Here is a 19,269-nt window from a genome sequence, read left to right on the forward strand (position 1 = left end):
ATCGGAAAATTCATTCACCAGGAGTTATATGCTTCCTAGATAACCATTCATAAGCACGCACATGCACGCAATTGGTTGTGTTTGTGTGTGTGCACATGTATGTGCAGAAGTCATGCCTACAGGGAAAGCAGCAAAGGTTGAATGGCTGTCTCTGCACTATGGATGAGAAGGATAAAGAGATAGTAGGGTGCAGGAAGACAGCTGTGTGGTAGGAGAAATAGAGAATGGAAGGATCATGTATGCTCTGTTTTATAAACCCAGTGCATCAGTTGCATTGCACTCTTAAAACTGTTGGAACAGGCATGCATCCAATTTTTGGGAACCTTTTTGGATCACTGATTGGGTGGGAATTCATATGTTATTATAATACTGCAGTGTTACTGTGTTGTGAATAGTATAATGAAAAGGATTACATTATTAAAGGAGTATTGCTATTGTAAGACTACTGTGAATAACCTAAGACTGGTTATAGCTCAAATAGTTTGTGAATCCCAAAAGTTGTCGGCTGTTAAAGAATAACAATGACAAAAACTAAAATTAGAGACACATGTCTCAGTGAATTGGCCAGCATATAAGAGTTACAATTACTTCTCAATTTAGTATTAATTCAACGTTTACAGGTCCATGAGCTCAAGCTAAATAAAGTCAAGTCTATGATTATATTTACCATCTGATTTGCTCGTGAGAGGGAGAAAATGAGCAAACAGGAGAGGAATGCTGTGTGTGTGTGTGTGTGTGTGTGTGTGTGTGTGTGTGTGTGTGTGTGTGTGTGTGTGTGTGTGTGTGTGTGTGTGTGTGTGTGTGTGTGTGTGTAATATAGATAGATAGACATAGAGTTAGAAAAGAGAGGGAGTGCACCAAGCAGTAAGCCCGTGAGCAGGACATGATTGCAGTGTGTATCTTATCTGTGTCAGGTCCTCCTGAGGCTAGTGGAGCCTAGCTGAGCGGAGCACGAGCGCTTCAGTGACCAGTCAACCGTGTGAGGGTAATCTCCTCACTCCTTCAGTCTGTCTCTCTCTCTCTCTGTCCCTCTCTCCTTTTTGCTAGTAAGCCCTCCCTCCCTCCCCCCCCTCCCTTGGAAGGCAGCTGTGCAACTGCACACACACACAACTGAGACGCTGACACAGACACACAAATGCATTTACCGGCACAAACACTCATACCCATGCAGAGCCTAAAGGTGATTGCCTCGGCTCTGGACAGTGAGCCCGCAGGTGAGAGGAGACATCACAGGCTACACTGCACGCTGAAGCACCTGCAGCTAGTAGTCTGTAAATAAAGCCATGAGAGGCTGGTTTCTGTTTCACGCTCTGTCCCAGGCTCATGATGTTACTTCAAGCTTTGCTGGGAGATACTTAAAAAAAAGATTTAAAAGATTTAACCAATTCAATGTAAAAGGAGCCCCAGTTCATTTTATGAAATACACATTGGGCATCAAAATCTAGCATTATATAATGTTGTGCTGTCTGAGTGAAAAAATCTTTAATAATAATTTCCAAAACAAAGCAAACAATTGTCATATCGCTGAATCTCTGATTATATTTAGCAATTATTTTTCAGGTGATATCTAAAAAAAAAGTTGAATGATTCAAACTCAGCCTGTGAGAAACTGAATCTGTTAATTATTCTCAAACACAATATTTAATACTCTCACTGTAAACGTGCCTGCAAGATATTGAATCAATGAAAAAAAAAAAGGTAAAAAAAAAAAACTTCATTGGAACAAGCCCACAACATTTCATGTTAAATACAATATAGGTTATTTCTCCTTGTACATTTTCAATAGATTTGTGTCTCAATATTAAATGTTGTTTACTCAGAGAACATGTCACTAGGAGAAAATGCCAACTTGCATTAATAGTTTTATTAAAACCTAAGTAAGATAGGGGCAGAATGCACGTTTAATGTGTTTGTGTGTGTGGTGTTGGGGAGAACGTAATAGAAGGAAAAATTCCATGTTGAAGTTCAGCAAACACACACACAAACTGTGGAGGGGTAGGGGGAGAGGAAATAAAAAAATGTGTTCACATCTCACAATCTTTCACCATTCATGAGGCTGCATGCTTGGCTTAAACAACTGAGCCGTCCCCATCAATTAGTCTAGATGCGGGACTTTCATTGAGATTAAGTGACTAATATCGGTGCTTGCTCACAAGAAAGACACTTTTCACGTCTGCCCAACAATCTGTTAAGTTGAAACACATGTGGTGATCCAAGGCAAAAAGCCTGCGAGGGGTCCTCTATGCAATGAAAAACAGGTGCTCTACTTTTTGGACATGTAATACCCCATTTAGCCTCTGGAGCAAAGGTTATCCAGCTAATAGCTGCCTTGTGTTGCACTGGGAAGAGTTGTGCACATGGCCGGAGTAAACATCTGGGACAGATTGTACATACTTGCAACATATGCTTCAAGTTCAATTAAAATGAGGCCTTGGCATATTTATTAATCTTTTTTTTCCCCTTCCCGTCTCTCTCTGTTGCTCCCTCTCTCTACTTCTCCCTCCACTATAGGCCTGTGCCATAAAAAAGTTTTTCTTTGACCTGTCCTTCATACACACACATACAATCTGAATCTGTGCTTCATATCCAATGTAAAATACTTCATATCCAATGTAAAAGACAATTTTGTTAAGCCTAGAATCTCCATTTGTTCAGCACTTAACCAGGTTGGTGAGAGGGCAAAGGCAAGAGTGAGAAAGAGGGAGTATGTGTAAGAATGAAAGAAAATAAAAAGGCAGGGAAGGGGCGACTGAAGGAAGCGTAGAAGGAGAGTGGGAGGGGAGAGACATGTAGGCGAAGAAAAAAGAAAAATGCCCCCTTTTCAACCTCCCTACGGCTCAAATGAAATGCTAACAGTCGAGGGGAGCAATAGATCAAAATGTATGAAGCCAGAGTTGGTAAATTGTAGCCTTTGTGGCGGCTGTGCTATCCAGCGTCCCAGCCCTGTGTGAGCACAGAGAGCAGGCCCTCTTATGTGGAATAATCAGTTTGGCACCAAATCTGACGGAGGCCGCAGAAGCTGCTGCTGCACCTCATTTCAATATGAAAGTCCAAATGTATTTCATATAATCTGTAGCTTTTCAAATGCCTCTATTTTTATTTTACTTCCCCCCTGAGAGGAGGTAGAAAATGCACTGATGGAGGGCAGACCAAATAAGGGGTAAAAAAGAAGGTTCAAGGTTGTCTGGTGCATATCTTATCCCCCCCCCCCCCCCAACACACACACACACACACACACACACACCTAAGTCTCAGCCTTGGAACTTCACAGCCATGAAACTTTGCTTCTGAATCACTGTGGGAGAGGATGTCACGCTCACGTATCACGGTGTGCTCATCGCCCAACCAACTGTCCAGCTGACTGATTGCCTGACCGCCTTACTGATGGGCTGACTATTTGACCATCTGCACCATAAATGTGTTTCTTTAACTCTTTTGTTAAAGGCCTGCACTTGTGACCCTTCAAAAATTTGAGAGGTTGTAGCAGAGCGGCAGTTGCATAAGTAAATTCAGCGTACAGTGTCCAGAGGCAAATCATTTTCAGATATCAAATTGCATGGTCAAAGGCCTTAACAATTACCATAGCAAACAGCCAGAGTTTTCCTCCAAAAAGATTACCAAAACAGACGATGTGGTGCAATTTACCACATCTTAACCTCCTAACCTTTCTATTGCTGGAGTGTGGCTGTAAGGCATCGAGTATCAGCTTAAGTAAATTCAGAATCCAGATGATTCAGTCGAGGAAGCTCACTGTTTTCAAAGTGAAAAGTTCGGACCTCACTTAAAAGCTCATGTTGTGATTCTGCTCCTGTTTACCACTGCTAGACTGTCATCAGACTTGAGCTGCAACCATAAAACTGTTTCCATCTCAACTGTGCCTCGCCAAAAACCAGACAACACAGAGGTCGGATAAAAAAGCTGTACCATTTCAATTACCATTCCCCAGTGGAACCCTGACATGGTGCTGTATGCTATCCAGTGGCATTTGTTTCAGTAGCTGCTCCTACAGTGTAAACGAGCGGAGGCAGTAAAGCAGCCACCTGTTGTTACCTGATAGTGTCTGGACAAGCCCAGATGCTGTTTTACTGGGACATAAATGAGCGGTGAATGGACCTAAATAGCTAACTAAGCACTTTATATGCGTGCATGTTCTCAGGAAGCAGGGCTGAGGCACAAACGTGTTACAAGCGTAAATTCGACAAAGTGTCATATTAAGAGAAAAATAAGAATAGCGTACCAAACTGCAATGAAAGCCCAAAAGCAAAGCAAACCACATAGAGGAAAGGTGAGAAATGTGCCATGTGTATGCCTACAGAGAACATTTTCAAAGTTTAGAAGGCTGTACAACCGCAGTCCATGTGTCTGCGCCTCAGGCACTGAGAATAACTGAACTGGGGAGGAGATGGGAGGGGAGGATGGACTCATTTTGTCCGTCTGTTTGTGTTTTGGATGTATGAAGCAGTGTCAGCCCCTCCTGAGGCAGTGTGTTTGGTGCATGTGTTTGTGTAAATGTAACCCTGACAGAAGACATAATTACCTTGTCATCTTTGTCAAAGTCCTCATCCTCATCCTCCAGAAGGTCCTCCACTGCTTGCTGACAGTTGCAACAGAGGAAAGAGGGGAAGAAAAAAAAAAAGAAACATAAATGTTTTGCATCAGCCATAGAAAAGATAAACATTAGATAACATAGGGTTAACATAATCAGAACAGCTAAAGAGGCGTAGTAAAGCGGATTGGTTATGCTGGAGTTTCTTAATGAGTATGGTAAGCATGCAGATAGCACAACTATTAAACGGGCGTGCGCTAATATGTCACAAGCCTCTGAAATGTTTAGAATTAGATTTTATTTTAAGAAACATTCTGTTGTTCAAATGTGTCGCCACTTCCGGAAAATGTAAGCGAAAGCTTTGCCTTTGATTTTTCAAACGGCTAAGATTAAAGTCTATTCATCCACTTCGAATCGCCTTTGCAAAAAAAAAGCAGTTATGCCCTTCAGTGGGACGAGACAGCAGATCTCCTCTTTTTCAGATTCTTCTGACCTCTTTAACCTTTGCAGTCCTCTCTCACCTCTACCGTCAGCGCTTCCATCGCTACATTCATCTATCTACAGTTTCACACGCGCTCACAGAAAGATGCTCCACAAGAGGAGAAAGAAGAAAAGCCTGCAGCAAAGAGAGCAAGTCACAAAGAACAGCAACTATGTGCTTCAGTGGTCCAAAACCGATGAAACCGGAGCTGATGTAGCTCTGAAGCCCCCAGATACCATGAAACATACTGTACAACACGGAGAAAAAAACGACATACACATGTGCACACAGTCAGAACCACAAAGGCAAAGGAGCATATGGATACATACAGTGTCTTACAGAACAACGATTCTGCATTTTGGTGAAAAGAAAGCCAATAAACAAATGTCTCGGCATGTGTTTAGAGAGCAGCTTGGCCTTGTGTGTTTAGAGAAACTATATCTGATTACTGTTTAGTGTTACTAAGCGTGTGTCTTTGTTAGCATGCACACATTCACTTCATGTGAAGTCTGATGCCAATGAGGCGAAACACCCACAGATCACTGCTGCATCTCTCATCCACTCTCTGTCTGTCAATCACTCATCAAAGCAAGGTCATATTGTTGCTCTTAATTTACATAAACAAAGCACCATATCATAAAACCCACAGCTGTCAGCTTCAGCATTTATCTGTTCTCATTTTAGTGTTACCGACCCGAACCCCCTAAAAACATTTTAAAAAATCATTGCACGGCCTCAACATCACCACAACCTCCCCCAACCACCTCAGAAACAACACAAAACTAGTTTGGAGAAATCCAAAAATTCATCACTTAACAAGACAATAGCTTTTGTCCTTTTTGTTTTTCACTGGAATAAGGAGGGAAACTATGTGGCGGCTGACATAAGCCTCTTATGTAAATGCAGCTTCCCACACAAACAAAGAGGAGTTCAGAACAGCAGAGTTGAGAGGGTAGAGTCAATAGTGTGTAGATGTGTTTGTGTGTGTCTGTGCCATCAATAGCTCAGAGTCACTAGGGCAAAGTGTTGTGCATGGCAATCTTCGTTTTAAATAACTAACTGTACAGCAACTGGTTATTCCCACTTCACTCAGACTCCATCAGTGTCTAGACAAATAAGCTTGACTAAGTATTCACAGTTCACGTTCTCATTATTGATAGAGAATGCACTCACAGCTACAGTATACAGATACAAGAGAGGGAATTCTTGCACTCAGCCGAGGCAAAAGATGTTGATGTGATACTGTAAAATGAAAGCCTGCTGGCATCTCTAAACAAATGAACTATAACTGTTTATAAAGTCATCATGGTTCCTCCCAAATCCTTTCACCCGTGCCAAAATACAAACATAATGGATTGCTCCACACAGAGGCTTTGCTAGGGCACGCCTGGCACACGCTCCAAACTTTAAACAAAGGGAATGAGCATGAGCTAGCTGGAGAAGCATGACCTAGAGAGACAGAGAGAATGATAGAGTCGTTTGTCTCCCTCTGCTCTCTCCTCTATCGCCTCTGGTTACAGGGAGAAGTCATGTTTCCTGCAATGAGACACAGTGTAAAATTAATAAATAAAAAGACACGGAACATGTCATCTGCCCTGAAGATTGCCATGGCTAAATGTGTGCATTGAAGCTACTGTCTCTGTGAGGGAGGATATAAATTACTTCAGTGCGGCCGATGAATTCCAAACATCTTTCTCTCTCTCTCTCTCTCTCTCCCCCTACCTTTCTCACTCTCTTTATTCTCTTTCTAAGACCTGTTTGGTGTATGATATCATTTGTCTGTTTATCCCTCCATTATCATGTTGTTTGAATTACTATCATTACAGCACGGCAGCATCAAAGCCTTGCTGTCGACGGGATCGTGTCGGGCTCACGTTGCCTGCAGAGCTGCTCCAGTTAATTCAATATCTACTAAGGTGGGGATTAACATATTCACACCTATTCAAATGATACGGGGCTGATGCGGGGCTACTCTTACAGATTACACTGTGCCCCACAAATACATACAAAGATGGTGATAATACAAAATAAACACAGAGAATAGATGTGAGTGGAATGACATTGAGAGTTCAATGGCTGTGACAGTGTGAATACATCTGTTTGGCCTTAGCGGCTCAAACCTAGAAAAAACTATTTAAAGGAATTAAGTTCAGATGCATTGACTTAGAGCTCAGAGCAGGCCAGCAGGGCTCTGATACACATTCATTTATTTTTTAAAACGTATGTAATTATGAATCTGTTCTACTCTGTGTGTTGAGGCTTCAATGACTGAAATATTTGATTATTTTGTGAGCTACTTTGACACCCTTATATACGCATTGCCTTGTCTACATCGACTTACATTTCTCGTTACAGATTGAGATCTTTCTCTGACAATAACTGTTGTTGTGTGGTTGGTGGATTTTTGCCCACATTTAACAGTCCTACAACCCCCATAAGGCCTTTGTCAAGGACAGAACACAATGGGGAATAAGGGAAAATATCCCGGCTATGTAGTGGATATGCTCATAAAGGTGATCCTCGGTAGCTCAGAGACAATAAAGACAGAGTTTGAATCTCTCCAGTTTCTCCACTTTGAGTTTATGTCCAGTTGTATATTCCTTACACCCCTGACTCAGACAACGTTAACTAGAGCATGCTAAAACAATTTAAAAACGGCAGTTGCTGTCAATAATAACCCAGGATTTGGAAATATGAGAAAACATAATCCATAGCTGTGTAGTCTATCTACACTTAATGGAGACACAAAGAAGAGTTTAAACTAGACTTGGCAAGTAAAGCACCAAAAAAGAAAGATACTATGAGTGGATGGAGGCTACTTTCATGGAAGAAAAACAGAACAAACCCAGTCTGGATCAATGAAACAAGTGCACACACACAAACACACAAAACTACAAATCCACTATATGGAGGACTAGCCGCATCATTTTCACCCTCCATTGAAATGCCTCTATACTTGCCCCTCTCTTTCCCTGGCCAAGCTGAGTTCCACTATCTCCCCTCCTAACCTTCCCAATGACAGCCGCAGGGGGAATTGACGGTGAAGCAGACATCCCGGCGAACATGAAGATATACTTTCTCTTCTCTTTTTTCTCCCATTCCTCTCTCCCTCCCTCCATGCTCCTGCTGCGCTTCCTCTTTGATACGTGAGGGGGTTTTAACCTCTCCAGCTGCTGAGGTTTGGCCGACTGGCTGGCTGGGGGATCTCAAGGCCCTACTTGGTATGCACCATCCATGAGTTTATGTGTGTGTGTTTGTGTGCATGTGCATATTGCCTACACCACAGTTTCCACAGACTGGGGGAGGGCTGTGTGTCTGATAAGGGCTGCTGGCTGAGCCTGGCTGACCGACGCAGGCCCTTCACAAGCTGTCAGAGCCATGGCCCTCAGAGGGGGGCCCTTCCATCTTCACTAACCCAGCCAGGGCTCACCCAGCAGGGGGCTAGAGAGGGGTGAGGCTGGGGTGCGACCAGCGCTGGAGGCGGGGGATGGGGGTGATAAGGGCGGCTCCATATTCATGAAAGAAACACCAAATCTGTGAGCGCATGAAAAGATTGAGTTGTAGGATAGTAATGAGAGCATCTCTCTCACAAACATACATTTCTCATTGTTTATTTGCTGACAAATCAGCAAGCCTGTTTAATCAGAGATGTTTCAGAGGAAATCACAAATTGACATGCTCCACTGGCATTGTTGAAATAGTCGGTAAATACAGTAAATTCAGGGACAAGATGTTTGTCTTTCTCTGATGAATGACACCATCTTGACTTTGTGTATATTGCACTCTGTTGTGGAAAAGAGAGATGGAGCTGGAATACACATGATGTGCAATCTATTGGTACACTCTTACATCTCTTTAGTTTAGGGTTTATACCGCAAATCTGAAAACAACTACAGCAGGTATACTTATAGACAAAACAACAAGAAGCACTGAGGCAGGCATCCCGAACTGCTGACGTTGTTAGCAAAGAGCACAGAAGGTTCAGCGTGATGAAGAAAGTTAGACAAATGGAGGAAAAGACAACATGATGAAAAGGGATGCAGGGAGGATTCCGCAGTGCCATTCCTGATGTTCCCGATGCTCCTGTCCCGCTTCAAACTCTGCCCGTCGCCTGTCTTTCTGCCTGCCAGCCTGCCATCCTATCTGCCAGTTTAGCAGAGACAGAGAGGCAGGGTGAGGAGCAGAGAGGAGCGTGGTGATGCCGGGGCGGCACGAGGGAAATCAGTGGGGCACAGGCGCTCACAGTTAAAAGTGACATGACCTTTTGATTTTGTCACCTGTCACCAACTGCCATGTCTGACTTCGCACTGAGGAGTGCCTGCCATCCGCCGCTGTTTTCTTCTGCCTCCGTCTCTCTGAATGCCTCTCTGTCTTTTTCTGTCTCCTGCTCCCACTCCATCTCCGTCTCTCTTTCTCCTTTTCTCTCCAGAGTTGCGGTTTTAAGGGGAAAAAGTGGAGGTGTGACTTTCTGCAGGAGTTGAGGTATAATAGGCAGCGTTTCCTCTTTTCCTTCCTGCTCTCCTAATATTTACTAGTCTCTACCTGTGTTGTGCGTGGCTCTTAATGAGGGCAGATGTCAAGGCAGTGTGTTTAGAGGCGCAGAGAAGCAGTTCTGAGATGCAAAATCAGGGGGGAAAAAATAGAATAGATAAAAATGACAAAGAAGTCTTGTTCCACAAATGATCCAATGTTTCAGCAGTATCAGAGATTATTACTGTTTTGGAAAGAAACCAGATTATTTTTACACTAATGAACAATCTGCTGCTGTCACGGTGAGTGCCTCACAGTCAGAAAAGTAAAGATTAAACTACTACAAGTAGAAAAACATGGCTTTAAAAAAAACATAACAATGTAAGAATATAAGTAGAAAACAAATGTCAATTATTTGTATTAAAGCTTGACTACGCACGCAGGGTGATTAAACTCTATATTTGTTTCCATGTACATTTATTTAACACCGGATGTAGCTTGATCCATTATAGTCAGTTCTACTTCGCCATTGGAGGCATGTCTTTAAGTGAGGAGTATCTCTAAACCATTAAGGTCTTCTCTGCTGTAATGGCATGGCGGATCCAGTCGGTGAATCTATGTAATGGTCTGAAGCATGGGATAAAGAGGATGGTTCTCCAGTGTCATGAGGCCTAATTGCCTGTCATCCTGTGGTAAAAAGAGACATCACCATGCTCCATACGTGACCTCTACGTCAGCCCGAACTAAAATGAACACACCTTTGTAACATCTGGTCGGCGTCTTTCTGGGCCAACAGAACGGCTCTGTCTCTCCTCCTTTAATCTCAACGCCCATCATATATGCTTTTGTAGGCAGGCACGCAGGTGAATACAACAGATGAACACACCTTGTTCTCAGCTAGCAGAGCTGCTTGTCCTCTGGTGGACCCAGCTTACCAGCAGCATCCTTTGCAAAAAGCTCAGGATGGATCTATGCCCCCAAACTGTTCCCGGTTTCAAAACATGACGGAGCTGGAGAGGAAAGGGTCGTTTGATTTACGTGCTCCATCACCTTGTTACAATAAGAGCAGAGCAGAAATACAGGATTGGCCTTCCTTCCGAGTATATTTTCAGCCTTGAAAGTCAAGTAAAAGAAGTTCTGCCCTCTGCATGTATTCAGAGGAGTAAAAGGTCCTCTTCTTTGTTTTTTTTGTTTTCGGTGAGCATGTTACAGCATGACACACAGGTCAGCTAACAGTGTTGAAGAGTCAGGGTTCGCAGGTCAGACTGATACATGATAAGAGAGGAGGTCGGTGACCTCGCTGGTGCTTCGCTTCCTTTAATCGCTGTTCAGAGGACGCTCCGACTGCTTAGCAGCTACTGGTCAAGGTTGGGGCGAGGGTAAGGAGCCCTGATCCGGGATCTGTTTGCAAAGCACCATGTAACCACACAACACTCAGTGACCCTGAGTGGTGAATTACAGCGTGTAGAGAACACTGTGTTTGTTTATTTGCCATTGACAGGGCTGTGGACTGAGGTTGCGGTGTAGAATCAGAGGAGGGTCCTCACATTGAACCCATCAGCATGAAGCACGGCGCTTCATTTTTATTAGAAAGTCTGTTCTCAAGTGTACACTTTTTTTTTGTTTTCTCTCTCTTCCCCCTTTTCCCCCTCACCCTTCACACTGAGTTCAGCAGAGATTCCTTTGGCATTACCCTCACCCCAGACTGCTGGAAAACCACAGCGCTCCGGATGCTGACCCCTGCTCCACTCAGCACAATGCTTTAATTTGGTGTGTTGTTTAAAGTAATTAGAAAGCCTTTTCCCCCTTGTTTTCTTTTCTATTCTTTTCTGTTCTCTGCCAAGTGCAAGAGGGAAACATTGAGCCGTCCATGACTTCAGCTTGATAAAGATTCGGAAGAGAAATCCAGGGGACCAAGAGGAGGAAGCACAGAGCGGAGATACAGTATGCTCTCACTGCACCGCCACAGATTGAGAAAACTGTCGGAAAACAAACAGGGACAGGACTCAGGGGAAACTTGTGTCAGAATATGAGCGTTGCAGTGTACACATTTGCAAACACAAGAGCCTAAAAGTAGTGAATGCTCACACCAATGCACATTACTTTCACTGTATTTAAAACAGTTTTACTTAAGAGTAATATAATGGCTGAAAGAGGCTAACAGTTAGTAATAGAGTAAGGAGAAAGGCTTCATAACAGTCACCATTCCTAAGACAGTTAAATTGCAATGCAGAGAAAAGAAAGACAGTGACTGTCGCAGAATCATCTTTGTGTGGAACAAAAAGAACAAAGCAGACTACATCAGACAGCACAAGTATCATTACGCAGATAATATAGAGGATTCATGAATGATGCACACAGATGCACATTCCCTTAAACATCATATACTGCTCTTTCTCTTTTCCTTACACGGCGTATTTGCCTCAGACTGTCGCATCACAAGCATGAACCCACTTCTCTTTATACTGCTCCTGTAGCGAAGCAAGAACACTCCCATCCACACGTATCACAATTTCCTAACCGTTAGAAATACTCAACACACTCACTTAAAGGTATTGCTGATTGTGTTCATATTACAGAATAGAGAGGTCTCATTCAAAGAAGGTCATGAATAAGTCTTAAACAGCGTAAGAACATTTTTTGGCCTTGCTGATCTATTGAGCCCTGCGCCCCCAAGACGACAAGTTCTTTAAATACATCCAAACTCAGCCACACTCTGGAGATTGTGATCTTGAAGCAACCTTCAGCTTGGACTGTATGTCGGCAGAAGGATCCAAAAGGCAAGCTAAAACACAAGCTACAAGAAACTTAGTAAAAATTAAAATATTTTCTGTTGTTTAAGGCAAATATTTTCAATAATGATGATTTTATAATGAAAAAAAAAAGTAGTGTAGACCGCTGCATGACTGTGAAGTACATATCAAAAGACCCAATCTCACCACATTAATAGGTGTCCATATCTCCTCTTATCAGCGAGCGCGGGGAAACTTTGCAGTATTGTTTTAGTGAAAGGCACTAGCAACACGAGTGCTAACAGTATCAACATTTTGTAATGTTCAAATCAATTCCTGAGGTACTTGACGCACAATAGTCTCTTTCAGCGAAGAGAGAAAAGCAATTCTGCATGAAGTAGGAGTTACATGTACTTAGTATATGTGAAGTGAGTGGCACATTATGAGAATATGTTGCTTCATTTTAATTAGGAAGTGCATGGGAAAAGAATATCATTAGGACTTGATTCTGGGGGGGGGGGGGGGGGGGGGTGCAGCATGCCAGATTTTGTCTTAAGGCATCTATGAGGGTTTTTTTGTCAAGCAATGTCGCCATCTACAGGTGGAGGAATATTCCCTCTACGTGAAGTCTGAGTCATTTAAAAGCTGAGGACTTGAACATTTATGAAATGACCAAAACCTTCATTCTTGACTTGAATAACTTTATTCAATGTAAATGTGCTAAATATCATTATATACCATACTCTGTCATTGTCAAGTAACCTTTTGGTCTCCAAAGAGGTTTCTTTTCCAAATCTGATTATTGATCTTTTTAAGTAATATAGAGGCTTACACATTAGAGAAGACTATCTCTGAAGACTTACAAAATAAATGTGTGCTGTGGGTGATAGAAAGTTCAAATGTGTAATATTTCAATCACACACAGCAATGTGATTAAGTTCATTATTCATCACTATTAAGATCTCTTCCAGATCCATTCTAATCCAACCCAAAGAAGCCTTATGAAGGGATAGATAGACAGGATATATACACATATAGGAGGACGAACACTGCAGAGAAATCTGGGTCTGTTAACTGGTTATTTCCAACAGAGTCTTGGAAACAGGCACTTATTAAAATTAATCACATCATTGTTCACGCTCACTCCAGAGTCCAGCTTTCTCTCTTGGTTTCATTCTCTACTCGGCGAATGTGCCCGGCCATGATTAAAACATGTCTGTTTCTCCATGACATTGCTTTGACATCATTTAATTGGTATAAGAGATAAAAATAAATGAATTAAATAAATATACCAGGTAAGTGGCGTAACATAGCTCAAGGTGACAGCCTATTATTCCTTCCTTTTCTTTGCCTCAAAGAAGCTAAAGTGAGAAATGTGAGATTTGCACTGAGAATGTGGCTCCTTAAGGGGCAGATGGAGGTTGTTTTTTTTTTTTTAAGAAAATCAGAGAAGAGATTTTTTAAATTCAATTCCATTTTTTGCAAAAGTTTATAACTGCAATTTAACCAGCAGTTAAATCTTTAATAAGTTTTTATTTTGTACTGTTTTTTTTAATAGAAAGTTCTCACTCGTTGGTGAATCTATTGTGATCATAATCACCTCTTTTAACAGCACAAACATGTGAAGACTCGTATCAAAGGAATATAATGCATGTTAATGTGATTAATGCTGTGAACAAAGCAAGAGCCTAATACAAACAAGGCTTCTACAGTGGAATGAAAGAGGTGACTACGAGGTTAGCACTCACCACATCTTGTCTGGTATCCTTCCCTGATGCAATGAGGATGTAGTTCCAGGCCAAAGGCAGCAGCAGAGCCAGAGGAATCATGTAGAGTTCAAAGTTCCACACGACAATGACAAAAAGCTGCAAAGAGAGAAAAAGACACAAAACCCTCAGCAAAAAGAAAAGTGAGAACAAAAAAAAGTGTGAACAGTGTGTTAAGAATGTATACGTTCAAGACCTCAAATTGACCCCGATGAGGCAAACTCCTGAGAACGTACGCAGACCATATGTGCAATTTCAAGCAACACACATGCAAGTCATTGATATGCAGAATCATAACTACCATGGAACAAAGCGTTCAAAATAAACCGGGCTTCAACAAAAGGTACAGGCTCGGTGTCTGTGAGCCTCAGTTCAACACCCTGACCCTCGAGGCTCCCTGGGCCTTCAGCTGAGGAGGACCACGATGAAGAGGATGAGTACGAGCCGTCACAGCCTCTTTCCCTCCTTGCCAATCATCCCAGAGAGCGGGGTCATGTACTGTTTTCAGCCGCAGCACGTCAAAGCTGACCCCTCCGTACTCGAGACCAAACCCAGGCATCTGACCTCGCACACCCCACACCCTGAGTCCCTAACCCTGTCACTCCAAGCCCCAATACCCTCTCTCCCAGCCCAAAAGACTCATATGCCCCATCCCTAACCTTCTCTGCACCCATCTGCCAAATCCATAACCTCTTTACCTCCCCTCTCATCAGCAGACAAGAAAAGTACCATCTGAAAATTAACCTTTCCTTAAACCTTGGATTCTGGTTTTGGCAGGGCTCTTTAGCCTCTGACAACAGACCACTGTGGTGATTGAGAGAAAATGTATGTGGGAAAGTGAAATTGCTAATGATTGACTTTTCCTTAGTGGTATTGTGTCAGTAGTAAGTACGTATTGTGTCTACTATTTGAAAAAGTTTAGCTGGAATACATTTTGTAGGAATAACATCAGAAACAAGTAGATCAAATATGATATTCAATCCGCCTAAATAACTGATTTATACATATATATAAGTATATATATATATGTATATATAAGTTTTTATTTTTTTTATTTTTACAATTGACAATTTTGAAAATGCAAACTATGTCAAATACTTCATCTTTTTCTAGCTACACATATTTATCAAATCCAAGAACAGAAAAATCCACTAATTACAAAATGAGCACAGAAGATGTGAAATTAATTAACAATCAGATTTGATGGGGAATGTTGAAATTGAGACTATTACTGAATAAAGCAGATTTAATATCTGTGCACCAATTACATGCTTTCCTGTTTGGCTGAACAACAGGGAGAAAGCTTGATCATCAACAATTACATTGTTTTATTTCAGTGTTGAACAGGAGGGACAGACAGGGAGAGAGGAGAATGAAAATCAAGCTCTTCATTGTGTTTACAGTCCGAGGGTTAATGTGAATATGAGGTTCAACAGCCCCTCAACACGATGTGATGCAGGTCTGCTGTTACTGCAGAGGAGCCGGTCGGCCACACACACACACAGTCACACACACACTCGCACACTGAAACCGTGCTGGAGGTATAACATTTTTCCATACACGTGCACAGAAAAGCAAATCCATCCGACTATTAACGCAAACAACTCTTCATAATAAGAACACAATTAAACACAACTTTTCTCTTTCTCACAATGAAAAGTTAGAAAAGAACATTTTCCAAACTTTGGAGTGGAACTCTAACTTCATGCAAAATAAACTTACAGACACTGAGTGAACAAAGGAAAAAAAAAAGAAAAAGAGAGACATAAATTAAACATTAGAAATGTCCAGTGCATTTGCATAGTGCTCCCAGAAAAACGTCTTTTTCAAATAAACCTGAGTGGCCTTGGTGCAACAAACAAATCTCCCAAAAGGATCCAAACCTCTCTCAGGCTCAACTTCACTTTCTCACGTACAAAGACTCTTTTCTCTGATACAGCTGTGTGGGAGAATTGGAAAAAAAAACTGTTCAATAATTCATATTTGTATACTAATAAGCAACACAACTATTTCCCTTCATACATCATAAAAAAGCTTTTCAGAATGGCATAAGCTCGGCAAAAGAAATTCACAGACAAACAAACACAACAATGCATCTTCACAAGCAGTTTCTCTACAATATTCTAAAGTTATACATCACACTTTTTAAATGATCATAGTTCAAAATAGATCAAAATTATCTCTAACATTAATAAAGAGTGGAATAATCTCTTAGTGAACAATGTGCAAACTAGGTAAAGAAACACGACTACAATCAAACAAAGGAGCCCTCTCTTGTTTAAAACCTACTCTTGTAGAAGATATAAATAACTGTACACTTACAAACATCTTCATCAGACACACAGGGTGCTTCTTTGAAATACTCTACAATAAATATCATTTACTGCAGGCATAGATTGTACTGTAAATATATTAAGTGTGTGGCTCTCTTAACGCTCACAGTATCGTCGTCACACAGACAAATGACTTGTTCCTCACTATCCTAATGTTTATAAGAAATCTTAAATCCTCCTTTCATGTTTTTTTCTTGTTAAATTTATCTTTCATCTCCATTCGCCTGAGGTTGTTTAACCTGTCATCCCTCTTCATTCCTCCTCCGTTTGGTTATAGTAGCTGAGGGGGAAGTTTTGACAGGCAGCTGGAGGAACCGGACACCCAGGCTCAGCAGTGGCTGGCTCTGCCCCGTCTCTGTGCCCCCCGGCTGGGTAATAGGGGCCCTGCAGTGCACGGACCTTTCCACCAAGACTGGGCGATCACAGCCAACCCCCGCTGCTTCCTACACCAGATAGCAGGCTCCTCGCCTGGGGAAGAGGGAGTAGGAAGGAGCCATGCTGTGGATGTCAGTGACCAGAGAAAGGCGGGCAGGCAAAAAAAACAACAACGATGAAAACATGCAGGTTCAAAAGGGAGAAAAAAAGAAGGGGAAAATGATAAATGAAGCTCCAGATGTAGTCTGTGGGTATAATTTGAAGATGACTCAGTATGGTGAGAGGCACGGGGACGGTTTTCTGTGATTATCTGAACATGGACAGACAGAGGGAAGCTCATGATGCTCCACTCATGCTTTATGTGTAATCCTGCTGAATTCTTACCTGTGCAGTGATGTACAACAATCCTCAGACACAGTCAGTGTGTGTGTCTCTTTTTCTAATTGCACTTCAATAATATTCCAACAATGCAAATGAGTCTTTAGAGAACGTAAAACAAATGAAACCTCCATTTGCGACCATAACAAAAATGTGAGATAAACATTTTGTGTCCTTCTCCTACAATCACTGTATTTAAAGCTGTTCATTTTCTTAATACTTAATTAAATACACATAAGTTTAGATTTTTTTTTCTCTAAAGTTGAAGTTTCATTTAGTTTTTAACTTCTGGCAGAGACTAACATTTAACCACACAATGTATTTAATCAAAACTGGTTTGTGCTTCAACAAATCCAAAGGACTCTAAACTTTGGAGAACTAAAACTCTTTGACACGTGTCAAAAAACAAAAAAAGATTTCCACTGTCAAATCTGCTTAACCATTTCAGATGAAGTTAAAGGCAACATTTGAACTGGGCAAACTTCAACATCTATGAGAGTGTTGGATTTAAATGAGATGTGTAATTAAAATGGACAATCAGAAGCAGGCAACAAAGTAAAACCATGGCAGCATTATTTGTAATATTTTGGCTAAAATACCAATAAACAAAATCAGTAGACCCAACGATTTTGACAGGTCTCTGTAGTGTGAATTAATTAAAGTTTTAATTTTTGATGCTTTCTCTTAATATTAAGAAACCCCCTGCACACAAGAAGATATCACTTACGTTAACAAAACAGTCAAGTCAAAATGATTTATTCAAGCACTCAGTGCGGCATGTTGACAGTGGTATCTTGCATTATTTGTTTCAAAACACACCCTGCGTCCTTGCAGCTCTGAGCCGTGGCACTGTGGGAGGGTAATACTCAGTACTTTGGCTTACATTAACCACACACCAGGCTAACTTTCCCTCTGCTCTGTCTCAGTGGAGTGAAACTGAAGTTTGGATTTCAGAGTTCCCCTTTATCTCTCTTACATCAATTTCTATCCTGGCACTAAGTGTTGCCAGATAGCAACTAAAAAGTCCTGTTAAGTTCGAGGGAACGAGAGAGGGAGGGAGGCTGTGTCCTGTTTGTGACCGGACCTGAGCATCATTCTGTGGTACTAGACTGCCCCCTGCTGTTCTCCTGCAGAACATAGATCTTCAGCACAATTAATGCTGCTCATCGGATACAAAAGCAGCCTGAATGACTAAACCCAAAGTGTCAAATTTTTAAATCACAGAATCTTTCAAATAAAGCATCCACCATTTTATGGCCACAGTACAACAGCTAAACATCTGTACCAACTTGATGTAATGACACTGTGTACCTGACTTCTCAACAAAAGGTTTTTCTTTCTCTGTCAAGTCTATCTCTGGTGATTAAACTCTGACTTGGTATTCTCCGTTAGTCATGCCGCTATATTTCAACTATCATTCGTTTTGCAAATCAGGAGAGCAGTAAAATGTGAAAGTATATCTTTCAAAGCTGTCCCTTGCTGTGGGCAAAGACGAACTCCCGACTTTAAAACTTTTAAAAGTTAGACAGGTTCTTTGAAGAGGAGTCAAAGGAGCAATTTAAAGAGACCTGGAGTGGTGTGTACCACTGACTGCTACAGTGTCTCTGCACAGTGTGTGTGTGTGTGTCTGTGTGTGCATGTCGATCAAACTGCAAGCCAGACATGTGCAAACACACACACGCACACACACACACACACACACACACACACACACACACACACACTCGAATAGTTGCTTCTGTACCTGTCTTTGCTTTTTTCCCTTTTTTATTTCAGCAGGGTGAATTTTTATCTAAATGCAAAGCAGGTGATAGGTGCTCCAGTTTCCTCTAGAAGTAGCTCCCTTGTCTGGGCTCTCTTCCTGATAAGAGTCCTACTTTGCCTGACATAAAAGAGCCCGGTATCATTTCCCCAGCCTCCCCAACAACCCCCAGCTCCCTGCCCTCGCCCTTCCCCGAGCTTCACAAAGCTGCCTCTATTTGCTCCCAATTCAGGGCCCAATTGCAGATAAAGTTACAGCAAATTTGTTTGGAGGAAGAGCTGCTGAGGCCTGTGGTCCCTGGGGCAATAACAGCCTTGTCTTGCTGGGCCGTGGGGAGAGCTGGCAGCAGCAGGAGAACAGAACCCAACACCGCTCGGCCCCACAATGGCCTCAACTCTCCAGGAGGGAAAAGCAAAGGGAGCGGAG

General features: G+C 42.0%; 1 protein-coding gene across 8 annotated transcripts in view; it reads right to left on the reverse strand.

Moving 5' to 3' along the window:
- The window catches only part of mctp1a (multiple C2 domains, transmembrane 1a), a 229,893-nt gene that overhangs the window by 122,974 nt on the left and 87,650 nt on the right, over window positions 1-19,269 (reverse strand). For all 8 annotated transcript variants that reach the window (XM_061037961.1, XM_061037960.1, XM_061037959.1 and 5 more), the window contains 2 exons: window positions 13,978-14,094; window positions 4,538-4,594 (listed from right to left, as the gene is read on the reverse strand). In XM_061037961.1, the coding sequence (XP_060893944.1) occupies window positions 4,538-4,594; window positions 13,978-14,094 (174 nt within the window). The remainder of the gene's footprint in view (window positions 1-4,537; window positions 4,595-13,977; window positions 14,095-19,269) is intronic.

This window comes from Labrus mixtus, chromosome 5, assembly GCF_963584025.1.
Source record: "Labrus mixtus chromosome 5, fLabMix1.1, whole genome shotgun sequence".
NCBI lineage: Eukaryota > Metazoa > Chordata > Actinopteri > Labriformes > Labridae > Labrus > Labrus mixtus.